Below are 13,189 nucleotides of genomic sequence, written 5' to 3' on the forward strand. Positions count from 1 at the left end.
CTGGTCTGGCTGCCCCTGCTCTGGCCTGGCTGCAATGTCCTTTCTTTGGGTTCCTGAAAGAGCCTTCGGGTGACCCTGTCTCTTCTTCCTCAGATTCCTTTCCTTCAATCCTTTGTCTGCTTTCAGCCAGAGTGGTTGTCACCTGTCAGACCCATCGTATTCCCTTGCATTTTAGCCACGCTAAACTCCTGTCCCTCCACCATCCTGGCCCTATTCGCTCTCCTTTTGGGGCCTTCCAATATGCTGCTTCCTCAGCCTAGAATGCCTGCTTCTCTATCTTACAGTCCTCCCTTCACCTGATTAACTTGTCATCGTAATTTAGCTGTACCTTCCTCCAGGAAATCTTCCTTGGTTGAGTACATGTTCCTTTGGCTTCTGGCTTCTACTGAGGAAGTGCTCATCCTTCTTTGAGTACTCAAATGTTTTTCTTTTTTGTTTAACTATAAACTATGTGAGAGCAGGGACCATATCTGTCTTCCTCACCATAGTATCTCCAGAACCTAGAATGATGCCCAGAATGTGATGGACACTTTTATTTTTTGAATGAATTTTCCTTTTTTGTTTTTAAATCCTTTTATCTCATACTCACCAATATTCCAAGTGCCATTTTAAAGTACAAAGATGAGTAGTTTTATTTTACTATAATAACTAGGTATTTGGTATGAACTCTAAGTATTTTTTTTTAATTAGCCAGAAATGATTCTGTGTGTCTGAACCGGTTAAGAGGACTCATCAAAACAGCAAACTGGAAAACAGATGACATTTGGCAAACAAACATTGTGAATGGGAGCTGAGTAATGGAGAACAAACCAACACTCAAACTTGTTCTGGAAAAAAAAACCCAGTTGATTTATTATTATTTAGAAAGCACACACAGCAATTTATCGAGAAGGAGAAAAGGCAAAATAAGTGAGCATACAAATTCATTTTAAAAGATCCAGTGGCACTTCCCAAGTAATATCTGTCTCTGTGAGCTTTTTAAAGCTGTTGTATTTCACATATCTATATGCATACCCAGAGTTATGAATATAGATACAGGGAAACACATCACACACTTGTCAGGAATCTTTCCTCCCCAAAACCTGTAGTGAGCGTATCGTTTTCCCTCCTGAAAGCTGCCTGCAGGTGTTTTCTTGGATCATGCCACAGTCTCTTTCCTCTGAGTTCGTCTCTGATGACAAGTAAGGATACTTGTGAAGGGAGATTTCCCCTTAGTTCTTGACTTTTTCTTTAGCTTTTTCTGAGTTTTGAGTGAGATTCCCAGTTCTTCCATGATGGCATTGAAAGAGAGACACTAGAGAACATGAAATAATAGAGCATCAGTTTAACCTAACTAGCTGCCCCCTCCACTGATCTGTCTCTCACCAATACAAGATATTGGTCTAAGGTAACTCTGCCACACTGTAAATTCCCGGCCAGTTCCCACACCTCCTCCTCCACCCACTGGCCATTCGCCTTTTCTACTTGGGGAAACGGAGGCAGCAAGCTAGCTGGGTAGACTTTGGGCTTTCATTCACAAGATGCAGTATTATAAAACTACCCAGTTAGGCTCTCAAAATAGACAACTTACCTTTGCCGAGACACCAAAATAGAGTTAAGTTAAGTCATTTCCCCCATTGAGATGATCCAAACATTGATAAGTTTATCAAGGCATACAGGACACTTCAGTAATGCTATAGAAAATGAACAAACCTTCTCTACACCAAGGCTTTGTTTTTTTCTCCCATGAAACCTTACTTTGTTCCTAAAATAAAATCTAATTCTTGATGACTTTCCTTTCTGATAAAAAAAAAGAAAAAAAACAATTTTAAATTGTATATTTTCTCCAAAAAACAGAGATCTGGCAGCAGCAATGATGCAGCTGTGGTTGAAATGAAAATAATATGGTACCGAACCGCACAGCAAAGATGATGGCATAATACGAAGAGAAAATGGAGTGATGATCATGAAACGTCACGTGAGTGCAGATGGCGTATATATGTACGTATCTATTACAATTCCACTGTTATGTATTCGCATGCACAGTGTACAATGGTGTAATCAAACATAATTTGCTACCATTTTTTTGCAGCCAATATCAGATCTTTGAGTGATACATTCCTGCTAATAGAGATTTCCATAACTTAGTATTGTTCTTGATGAGGTAACCCTTAAAACACCCTTAAAATCCGCAAGCCTTTGGTAAGGTGTAAGCAAGTGCAAGCATGGGACTCCTTTGTCATGAACTCACAAAACGGATGGGTTGAAAGTCATATGACCACGTGCCACCCAATGATTTCTCTAGGCTGTGAGCTTCTGACAGGAAGGAAACTGGCGTTTCCTGTGTTCAAAGTAGGAAATGTCTCCTCCGGTCCTTGCGTATCAACGTGCAACATGTATTTTTGAAAATTTACACTCCAGTTTTGTTCCACAAAAAAGTTGATGTCGTTTAAATAAGCAATAGTTTTAATTTTTCTACTTGATTTGAAAGCTAGTCAGATACATTTGGTTCCTAGATATACATTGCTGGCCTACCAGATGTACACCTCTGAAAAAGTAGTAGTTTTTGTATGACTTCTTGTCTCTTTTGCACGTGTTTATAGACTTTGAGTTTCATTTTCATTTTCATATGGCACTAAGAATTCATGTCATTCGTGTTCATTTTCTTTCAAATCATAAGTTGTGGCTTCAGTGAATTGAGAGGGGGATCATGCCACCCAAAGAAAAACTTCAGAAATGTTTTCTATGAATTATACTTACAAAAAGTGTTATAGCACGTATGTCACAACTGAAATTTAATGTTTTTTGATAGCATTTTGTGATGTGAAATTTTTCTGTTGCTACCAGACGAACTGCATATTTTATAGTGCCATATGATACATGGTATTGTATCGGGGTCTTGCAAATTTTGCTCAGAGAGATATTTCAATGGAAGAAGTGTTTTTGTGTTTTGGGTTTGTTTTGTTTTGTTTTGTATTTTGCACAGGACATTTCTAATGTCAGGAAGATCATTAAAATGGAAGGAAGAGAGGGAAAGAAGGAGGAAGTGCAAAGGACTTTGTATATACTATTACAAACAAATCTTACAGCAACCTTATAAGGAAGGAATTCTTATGCCCATTATACAGATGGGGAAATTTACTATTGGAAATGTTAAGTAATTTGCCCAGGAAATGTGGTTCGTAAGAGCTTGCATTTGAACTCAGTCTATCTTATTTAACAGACTCAACTGCTTTCACTTGACATCAACACCTTTTTTTTTTACTTAACTACTATAAAGAGCTTTTATAGATTCTTTTCTCATAAATGCATGTTAAGAAATTGCAATATTTCTGTTTTACTTGAAGCCTGAAACATTTGAGTTTAGACATTTCTCTTCATTTTGCACTGAAACCACCAAAGTGAGTCTCCAAGTGTGGCTCACAACGAGGAAAGAACTTGATGAAACTCTCTTTTTCCTGTATTGGGTAGAGGGGTAACCACAGTTCTTGTCTTGACAATATGTTTTAATTATGTTTCTCTTTAAAACACAATCTTACTTCAACTTTTATATTGCCTTAAAATGCAGCAAATGTCTATTCCTTTCATTAACCCTAGGTATTTATTTTTTGCTGCCCTCATGAAAGTAAAAATATATATAGTTTTATGAGTGGTCTGGTTTCTCTGTCTTTGGTCACAAATGATGATTTCTTTTTGATTCTCACTTTGTCTCCAACTGTCAAAAAGAAAATGGCAAGATATTGGGACTGACCTTTCTGCTTCCAAGTTTTTGCTGTAGTCATAAGGAAAGATGACCTTTAAGGTCCCTACCAGCCGTGAGCTCAAGCAAACCATACACTCTTGTATCCACAGGAAATGAAAATGTGAAGGTCATCTCTCAGCACAGAGGGGCCTGGGAGGGTTTCCTATTCATTCATTGATTTGTCTTTCACAATCTCAGAATTAAAGATAGAGAGATAGAGAGATAGAGAGATAGAGAGATAGATAGATAGATAGATAGATAGATAGATAGATATAGATAAATTGAGCTTCTGAATTAGGATAAAAATCTAAGTAGTTTTCCAAAGCTTCTATTTCTGGACTTGGTTTTTATGAACTCCCTTGTATCTGCAGAGCCGTAGAAAAATTATGGTTAAGCACAGACGTTTGAATTTCTAAACTAATTTCATTAGAAAGTATCAGACATGTTGATGACCATCTACCACCTTGCTCAGGAGGCAGGGACATTAGGGGTAGGGTGAATACCCCAGCAGAATCCTCTGGTGTTTGGCAGACTGGAAACTAGCCTGTACTATGCAGCCGGGGTCCTCCTATTTTTCTCTGGTGGATGGAATTCATGTTTTCAATGGATCTACATATATGACCATGAATCATACTTGTGACTTGACCCCTGGTCTCAGAATGCTGGAAGTGAAATTTCAATTGTGCTGCCTAGTAGCTGGGTTACACTGGGCAAGTTGTTTATTTTCTCTTTGATTCAGCTTCTTTATCTATACAATGGAAACAATAGTAGAATCCTTTTCATAAGAGTTATTTTGTGAACCATTGAGTGGGTACATATAAAACAGCACAATGCCTGACCCATGGTAAGTTTTTCTATTTCTTTAAAATAACATGGTATAGGGGCGCCTGGGTGGCTCAGTCGGTTAAGCGTCTGACTTGGGCTCATCTTGCGGTTCGTGAGTTCAAGCCCGTGTCGGTCTCTGTGCTGCCTGGAGCCTGCTTCGGATTCTGTATGTCTGTCTCTCTCTCTTTCTCTCTCAAAAATAAACAAACATTAAAAAAAATAAAGAATAAAATAACATTGTATAGAGGCACCTGGGTGGTTCAGTCATGTAAGTGTCTGACTCTTGGTTTCAGGATATGATCTCATGATTTCATGAGTTTGAGCCCCAAATTGGGCTCTATGCTGGCAGCACGGAATCTGCTTGGGATTCTTTCTCTCCCTCTCTCTCTGTCCTTCCCCCACTCACACTGTCTCTCTCTCTCTCTCTCAGAATAAATAAACTTAAAAAAATAACATTATATATATCACTGAAAATAGTTTAAGTCTATGAAACTTACTGATATGTATTTTGGTGTTTTTTTTTTTTTTTTGGATGGCAGGAAGGGAGGAACAGTGAAAAGTTGATGATCCTTTAATATTATCCATTGTATGCCCTTCTATGCATCAATTCTTTGTTTCCACCAGTGTTTTGTTAAAGTACGTTCTATACATGTTTAATACATAGATTTTTCAATGCTTATTTTATTTGTTTCAGCCAGCTCATAACATGTTTTCGTGTTTATGCAGTAATAAGATTTATGATAGCTTGTGTCTTGCCTCTGAAGGATAGGTGCTCAAGCATGAGAAAGAAATGAAAATTAGCCACAGCTCTTTGCCATTTAAAAAAACTTATCTCAATGCATCTGAACCCATTTACTGTGAATTGCTATGATGATAAGTTTGATAGGAAAATTCACTTATGAATGGATTTATAGTAATAAACTGTGTTAGTGCCATTTATGCCTTTCTGAACACTGTCCAAAGATAAAGTGATGTGTGTGTGTGCAGGGATCGCATGTGTGTGCGTGTGCGTGCTTGTGTGCATGCACCTACATGTGCATGTGACTTCTCTTGCAGAGGAAAGGAAAGTGAGAAACAAGTTCATCTACTAGAAACCATGAGTGAAACTTCAGCTAGCACTGTAGTTCGCCTGGTTTTAGAAGAAGGATTTCTTTCTTTCTTTCTTTCTTTCTTTCTTTCTTTCTTTCTTTCTCTTTCTCTTTCTTTCTTTCTCTTTCTCTCTCTCTCTCTCTCTCTCTCTTTCTTTCTTTCTCTCTCTCTCTCTCTCTCTCTTTCTTTCTTTCAATGTTTATTTATTTTTGAGAGAGAGAGAGAAAGCGCACGCGAGCACACGCATGAGCAGGGGAGGGGCAGAGAGAGAGGGAGACACAGAATGCAAAGCAGGCTCTGGGCTCTGAGCTGTCAGCACAGAGCCCAACGCGGGGCTTGAACCCACAAACTGTGAGATCATGACCTGAGCTGAAGTCAGATGTTTAACCATCTGAGCCACCCAGGCACCCCTGATTTGCTTATTTCTTTTGCAGAAAACCATTCCTCTTCTCCATTCCTTTTGTGCCTGTAGTGTGACCCTAGTGAGCCCCCCTGTCCTCTTTTCCTGCCTTCTTTTGCTTTCTTTTACCCTCCTCTTTGTCTTGATTTTTTTTTAAATAATTGCTGACATAATGGCACCTCCTTTGGATTAATCCTTAATATTTGGTTTCTTGGTACTAGTGTGAACCTGAACATAAGTTATTCTTCTCCTGGCACCTTTATCCTTCTATTGCAAATATGCCCCTGGAAGGGATGGGAGAAGTTAAATGAATTCTTGTTTTGTACCTAAAATTACCTGCCCCCCCCCCCCCACAGAGTCTAGGGGTGGGGAGTGATTTCCTTTACGTTATAGGAAGAACTGTGTGCTGAAATTTGATTTGGGTTTACAATATTGAAAGCACCAAGGCTAAGCTGTCTCGTATTGGCTTTCATACTGTTTGCAAATGTGGCATCAGATTGTGACTATCAGACTGATTTCTCTTGTATATTTAACATTTATGCATTCCATGCTTTATTCATTGGTACATTTAGAAGAACTTGCGGTGAATACCTTTATACCTTACATTTTGTACAGGTTTCTCTCTTTATTATGCTCTTTGTTTAAAGACACTTGAAGTGGTCTGTGACATTGTCTAATAAATTTACACATTATGTGTTGAAGAAAGATACAGATAATATTTGTGTCATTTTATAAATGTAAAAGCTTTCATTTTATATAGATATGCTTTAACTTGAAAGCAAGCTCTAACTTGAAGCCTTTTTTGTAAAGACTATTTTTAGTAAAATAGACTGAATTTTAACAAATATAGAAATCAAGGAATGGGTTACTGAGAAATGATGAGATTATCATTGCTGTTATGTTCTTGGTTTGGTTGAATTACTATCATAGTCTGGAGGCAGTGTCTCAATGATTTTTTTTTTTTTCTTTTTAACGAGATGGTCTAAGTATTCACATCCTTAACATTTTTAAACTGTGAGATTCAATACGGGAACAAACCTAAAATGTTCAAAATGTCAGGAAACTTTTTAAGGAATAAGAACAGAAACCTATTCATACATTTGCTACCTTAAGACTTTGGAAAGTCTGGTCACCTCTCTACATAAGTGTTTTATGTCTTCACAGGATAATTGATGATCTAAGAGCAGAGATCAAGCTTCAGTGATCCCCCACTAATTATGTTAAGGAAGGAGGAGGGAGATTGTTAGAGTAGCTATGTGTATACCATTTTGTGTGAAATTCTTGCATTCCAGAACTCAGAATTTGGCTACCATTTGCTCTGGTTTTATCAGTTTTCTGGGTTCATTCAGAATTCCTGGGCCACCTCTCATGCAGCCATCCTTGGATTAAAAAAATATATATATATCTGAGAGGTTGGGAGTCAGCCATCATATTAGCCTCGAGAATAGTGATTATGATTAATTGTGCCTGAAAGCTAATGAGGAAGCCGATTCTCATCTCCAGAATCTGTGCCAAAATTTCTGGATGGAGGAAATCTAGACATTGGCCTAAAACTTAAAAGTGTGGTCTGCTATCCCCACCTGCCACCCAAAAGCCACTCCTTACCCAGCTAATTTTCAACTGGCTCTTCACTCCTTCTACATTTTCCCTGGGGCTACAGTATATCAACCCCACTAACTTATTTTCCTATCTCTCTTTTTTTAAAACATTTTTAATCTTTATTTAGTTTTGAGAGAGAGAGAGAACCAGCAGGGGAGCAGAGAGAGAGGGAGACACAGAATCCGAAGCAGGTTCTAGGCTCTGAACTGTCAGCTCAGAGCCTGACGTGGGGCTCAAACTCACGAACCGTGATCGTGACCTGAGCCAAAATCGAAATCCCAACTGACTTAGCCAGCTAGGCGCCCCTCCTGGCTCTTTTTAATGTCACGTTTTCACCATCTCTGTCCTTTTCCTTCTCGTCTCCTCCATTTTACTTTTTTTTGCCCCCACACTTGAGACTTGGTGCCAACATCTTTGCTGTCTCAGATCCTAGATGTAAGCTGATTCCCTGCATGAAAGCATATCCCAGAATTCTCTGTTTTCCAATCCGAGTTCCTTCAAACCATAAACATACACCTATGGGGGACACAAGGTTAGTCAATGACACTAGATACATGAGGATCATCTTTCTAGGGTTCATTTTTGTTTAAAGATTTTATTTAGAAAACTTTTCTTCCATTAGAATAAGTGTAAGTCTATTGTGGAATGGATATATATATATATATATATATACACATATATATATATACACACACACACACATATATATATGTGTATGTGTATATATATATATATATATATATATAATTTATTTATTTATTTTTAAGAATTCTTTAAGAAATTTTTCACTATGGGTGGCTGCCCAAGACTGTACAAAATTCTTGGGGGTATTAGTTCATTCTCCTCTAACATTAGGAATAATTTCATAGAAAACTTTGAAAAGTGAGGTTAACACTGAAGCAACGTTCCATTTTGGTATTAATCCGTGTACTTTTCCAAATCTTCTGAATCTGAGCCCTTTTTCCCACTTTTAAAGTTATAGCAAGAGCTTTTGTATGCATTGCCCTCAGGGTGGGGATGACATAGAAAGAGGAAAAAAAGTAAAATTTGCAGCTTTGAGTTCTTAAATAGATTTTTGTGGATCTATAGAAGCCACTGCAGTCTTTGAAGCTATTAATTACAACAGCTAGGTGTTTGAAAGAAGGAAAAAGAAGGTACTTTGAATTGTAAAAGTTTGCCTTCGAGCCTTCAGGGCCCAGCCCCTGAGATTATGGCTGGGGTATGAAGCTAGGACTGTTCTGTGTTTATTTTCAAGGAGAATCATCCAGCCAGGGGCTAGGACAGCCTAGATGCTGAGGAATACCAGAGAAGGGGCCCCTCACTTGCAACTTTTGGGATCAAACTCCCATGGGGTGAAGTAAGGCAAATAGATGTGGGGACAGCTTAATAGATGAAGGGAGCTGAAAACACAAGGAAATCGTGCCCACTTTCTGTCCCATATTCAGAGGAAGCAGTCACTGAGTGCAGAAATATCATCAGAGCTGATCATCAGGCTGGTTGGAGACTGTCTCCCATGACCTCTGAAGTGTGCTCAAGAGCAGCGAGACTTTCCCCTGCTCCAGGAGGGCACGAAAGTTGCTGATGAGTTTGGAGAGATGGCTGCAGAGTGTCCCCCCCCAAGCATTATGACTAGACAGCTGCAAGTTGTTTCTGCCATAAGGATAAGCTTCAGGTGGGCTGGACATATCTGAGATGAGCAACCCTCCTTGCTTAAAAATGGCAGAGATGTGGGTTTGTATGCCAATCCAAGGTACTCCCAGTGCCTTTCTCCTGTCTGGAGTCACCATCAGAGGCCACCATGACTTTCTTCTCTGGCCTTCTGGCTTCTCTCTGGCTTCCCTACATCTCCCAAGTCTGCCTTAGCCCCTTGTGCAACCTCGGGGCCTACACACTTCCTCTGTTATTGGCCTCATGTGTACCTGAGCAGACCTCCATTGCTGAACTTGAGATGATACTATGAGGACTGACTTTCCATTACCACATGGAGAAGAGGGCCTGTCCTTTCTGCAACTCAGAGGCTGAGTTAGGGCCATAAATATATAATTCCAAGAAATTCTTTGCATGCCCCTTCTCATATAGAGAATGGCCTTGGCCTTGAGGTAAATTGAACCTGATGGAGGGTTTTAGTGTCCACAGTGCATATGTGCACTACCGTGGAGTCCTTGCGGTACTAGCTTATGCCCACATGTAGTGGACATACATTTTTCTCAAGCTATAAACTTAGGTGTGCAAGAAAACCATGTGATGCCATAAAAAAATAACAACAGATCCCACCTTAGAGGTTCCCATCCACTAGTAGATGTTGTCAACTCAATGTAACTCACTCATTGTTTAAAACTGAGTTTCTTTTGGTTAATGGCTCAGTTAATATGAACCTCTCCCCTCCTCCCTTCTTCTTCTCTTCTTTCCCAGGTGCATCTGGGCTTAGGAAAATTTAATAGAGGGTCTGGGCATTGGTGATGGTGGGAGCAGCTGATCCATGGCCATACTACATTCTTTGGCTTCCACTGGGGTTGGATCCTAGGAGGCCATCAGTGCTGCACTTTCTCTGCTGAGTCCTCTAAGTGCTTGTGGCCCCACTATGGTCTCCATGTCAGGTCTACACATTGAGTCTTTTCCCACTCCAACCTCAACCTTTCAATTCACTGGTTCAGCCCTTCTGCAAGGCTGTTCATTGAGAAGTGCCATGGAGTTTTCACTGTTTTCCCTGAGATGCTCTGGGACTGAGCAGGACTCTACGAAGCTGTTCATAGGTTCATGACCTAGATATTGTTATTGCACCATTCTGGAAACAGTTGGATGTAAGATTTTTCTCAAGTTTTCCCATCTCCTGGGCTATACCCTGTAAACTCCAATATGGCATTTTCTGTTCAAGATCTCCCAGAACTTTTCTGAGGTTTCTATTTTCCTGTCCTCAAGTTGGGACTTGGCTCATGGATGGCCATGAAGCCTTCTCTCAGGGATTCCATTACCACTAAGATTTAATGACTTCCCTCCCATTCTTCCCTTCTTTCCTAGTGGTCAAAAGCTGGCCAGGGATAGGAACATGAGGGAAGAAATCATTATTTTGTGTATTTCCACAACCTTGGGCCTCTGGGTTTTGGCTCTTGTTAATTACAGATAAGCTTTTTGAATAACAACTAATCTATTCAACAAAACACCTGGTTCTTGAGACTGAAATCCATGGTTTCCAAGATTTTTGTCTATACTACAAATCTGTAAAGTCTACTTAAAACTCAAAAGCTAAGAGTCTGATTCATCTCTGGCTTGGAAGCCGTACAGATAAAAACATTGACGCTTAAGGGTGGAGGAGGATAGGGGTAAAAACAATAGAAAATAAAAGCACATCAACCTTTTTCTTTGTTTCCCTTTGTCTTTCTTTAACAGAATTACTGAAGTTCCACTTACAGAATAGGTTTCCCCATCTCTCTTGAATTGTGACTGAGAATATAACCCATTCCATAGCTATGAATAACTTCTAGCTATGTCTTGTTTTGCTTGTTGGTTTGTTTTATTTTGTTTTCTTTTTCTTTCTTTCTTTCTTTTCTTTCTTTCTTTCTTTCTTTCTTTCTTTCTTTCTTTCTTTCACCTACTCTGTAGGCTCATCAAAGTCAAGAATGAGTCCACTTTTGTAGCCTTTCCTGTGTTTGTAACACTTTGCTTATGACTGGATGAGAACTTTTTCACTCTTTGATGCCATGATGGCCGGTTTTCTCTTTATCCAGAGTAGACCATTTCATCCTGCAGCACTGGCAGGAAAAGGTAATTCTGTTTATGACAATAAAAATTTAGTATGTTTAAGGTAACTGCACAATCATATTTATATTTGTATTTGGTATTTGGTCAAGCTTTTTTTTTGTTGTTGTTGTTTGGTCCTGCTTCTTTTTATTTCCTTCCCACTTTCTATCAAACTTAAAAAATTACTGTGGTTGCAGAGAACTTTAAATATCACCCCTTTGGGGCTCCTGGGTGACCTAGTCAGTTAAGTGTCCGACTCTTGATTTTGGCTCAGGTCATGATCTCATCATGGTTTGTGGGTTTCAGCCCCACATCGAGCTCTGTGTTGACAAGGAGCCTGCTTGGGATTCTCTCTCTCTCTCCCCCTCTCTCTGCCCCTCCCCTGCTTGCTGTCTCTGTTTCTTTCTCAAAATAAATAGATAAACTTAAAAAAAAAAAAGAAAAAAATGTCATCCCTTCATGTCACAGCTGGGGAGACTGAGAATAAGAGAGGGACAACGACTTGCCCAAAGTCACATAGCTATTCAGTAGCAGCACAGGGACCTGAACTCTTGGCTTGTGACTCCCAGGTCATATTTTTGTTGAGTCATTTACACCTTTTAGAATCTGTTTGGTTTAGAAGACACTGCCACTGTACACTGGAAAAGTTATTTCTAAATGGATGTTAATTGCTTCCTGGGCTCTCTGTGAATTGATGAATGTTTGGGTTTCCAGGCAAAGGAAAACCTCTTTGTATAATTACAGAAATAAACTGGTTGAGATTTCTCCAAATGACTTGCTAAATAAAGTGATCTGACTACAGAAGAAATGAATGAGAACGTGTGGAAGCATCTGAGAATGTGCCAACTGAGACTTAGGACTTAAGATAATTGCATATCGGGGCGCCTGGGTGGCTCAGTCAGTTTAAGCGTCCGACTTTGGCTCAGGTCAGGATCTCACAGTTCGTGAGTTCGAGCCCCACAATGGGCTCTGTGCTGACAGCTCAGAGTCTGGAGCCTGCTTTGGATTCTGTGTCTCCCTCTCACTCTCTGCCCCTCTCCTACTTGCACCCTGTCTCTCTCTGTCTCTCAAAAATAAGTAAACATTAAAAAAATTAAAAAAAAGATAATTGTATATTAGGGTAGGTTACCTGGGGACAGTAGTTTCTTAGTTCCTACGGTTGGTAAGGACTAAAGTGATCAGGGCAACAACCTTTTTTTGAAATGGAAAAATCTGAATATTTGAAGTCTAAACACTTCAGTTAAAAAATTGGACACAAAGAAAATCCTGGTTTTGCTAACTTAAGCTTAGTAGATAAAGGAGCGACAGTAACTCCATTCCATCACTCAGGTCCTACTCATGCTTTTTGTGTGTTTCTGGGTGTATACGCTGAAGCACGGAGACATGGTGGGGTTGTGCAATTTGGCCAATTAGCCCCATTTGGGTTGACAACTACAAAGTTCAGATTTTGTAGCGGGTGTAACCACATAGAACATTTGGGCTTTTATCACCAAAACGTTCTCATCTGTGTAAGTAGAATTTTTTTGAAAATTTAAGGGAGAATCCCATTTTCCATGATATCAGTCTCTACGGAGAGGATTTTGAAAGCAAAAATGATTTTAATATGCCTGTGCATCTGGACATAAAATTCCATAACTGCGGGAAGCATAATGAGATGGTTCCTAAAGGCAAGTTAAAACTGCAGCATCAAGCAGAAATTTTTCATTATCTATAAGAGTTAATTAATAATGCCATTTGGCACAGTCAGATGTGCAGAAAATAGTCCGAGAAGTAGGAATGCCTTGCTTTCCTTTTGCTTTTCTAGGCTGTTCAGGCTA

The 13,189-nt window shown here is 39.4% G+C and overlaps 1 protein-coding gene across 6 annotated transcripts in view; it reads right to left on the reverse strand.

Moving 5' to 3' along the window:
* Positions 1-1,138: 1,138 nt before the first annotated feature.
* GRIK1 (glutamate ionotropic receptor kainate type subunit 1) overlaps positions 1,139-13,189 on the reverse strand; it is a 369,304-nt gene continuing 357,253 nt past the window's right edge. For 4 of the 6 annotated variants that reach the window (XM_047875424.1, XM_047875423.1, XM_047875420.1 and 1 more), the window contains one exon: positions 1,139-1,294. In XM_047875424.1, the coding sequence (XP_047731380.1) occupies positions 1,139-1,294 (156 nt within the window). Of the gene's footprint in view, positions 1,295-1,692; positions 1,780-13,189 lie in introns of all 6 variants that reach the window. The other 2 variants (XM_047875418.1, XM_047875417.1) reach the window with 1 other exon arrangement.

Source organism: Prionailurus viverrinus, chromosome C2 (genome assembly GCF_022837055.1).
Source record: "Prionailurus viverrinus isolate Anna chromosome C2, UM_Priviv_1.0, whole genome shotgun sequence".
NCBI lineage: Eukaryota > Metazoa > Chordata > Mammalia > Carnivora > Felidae > Prionailurus > Prionailurus viverrinus.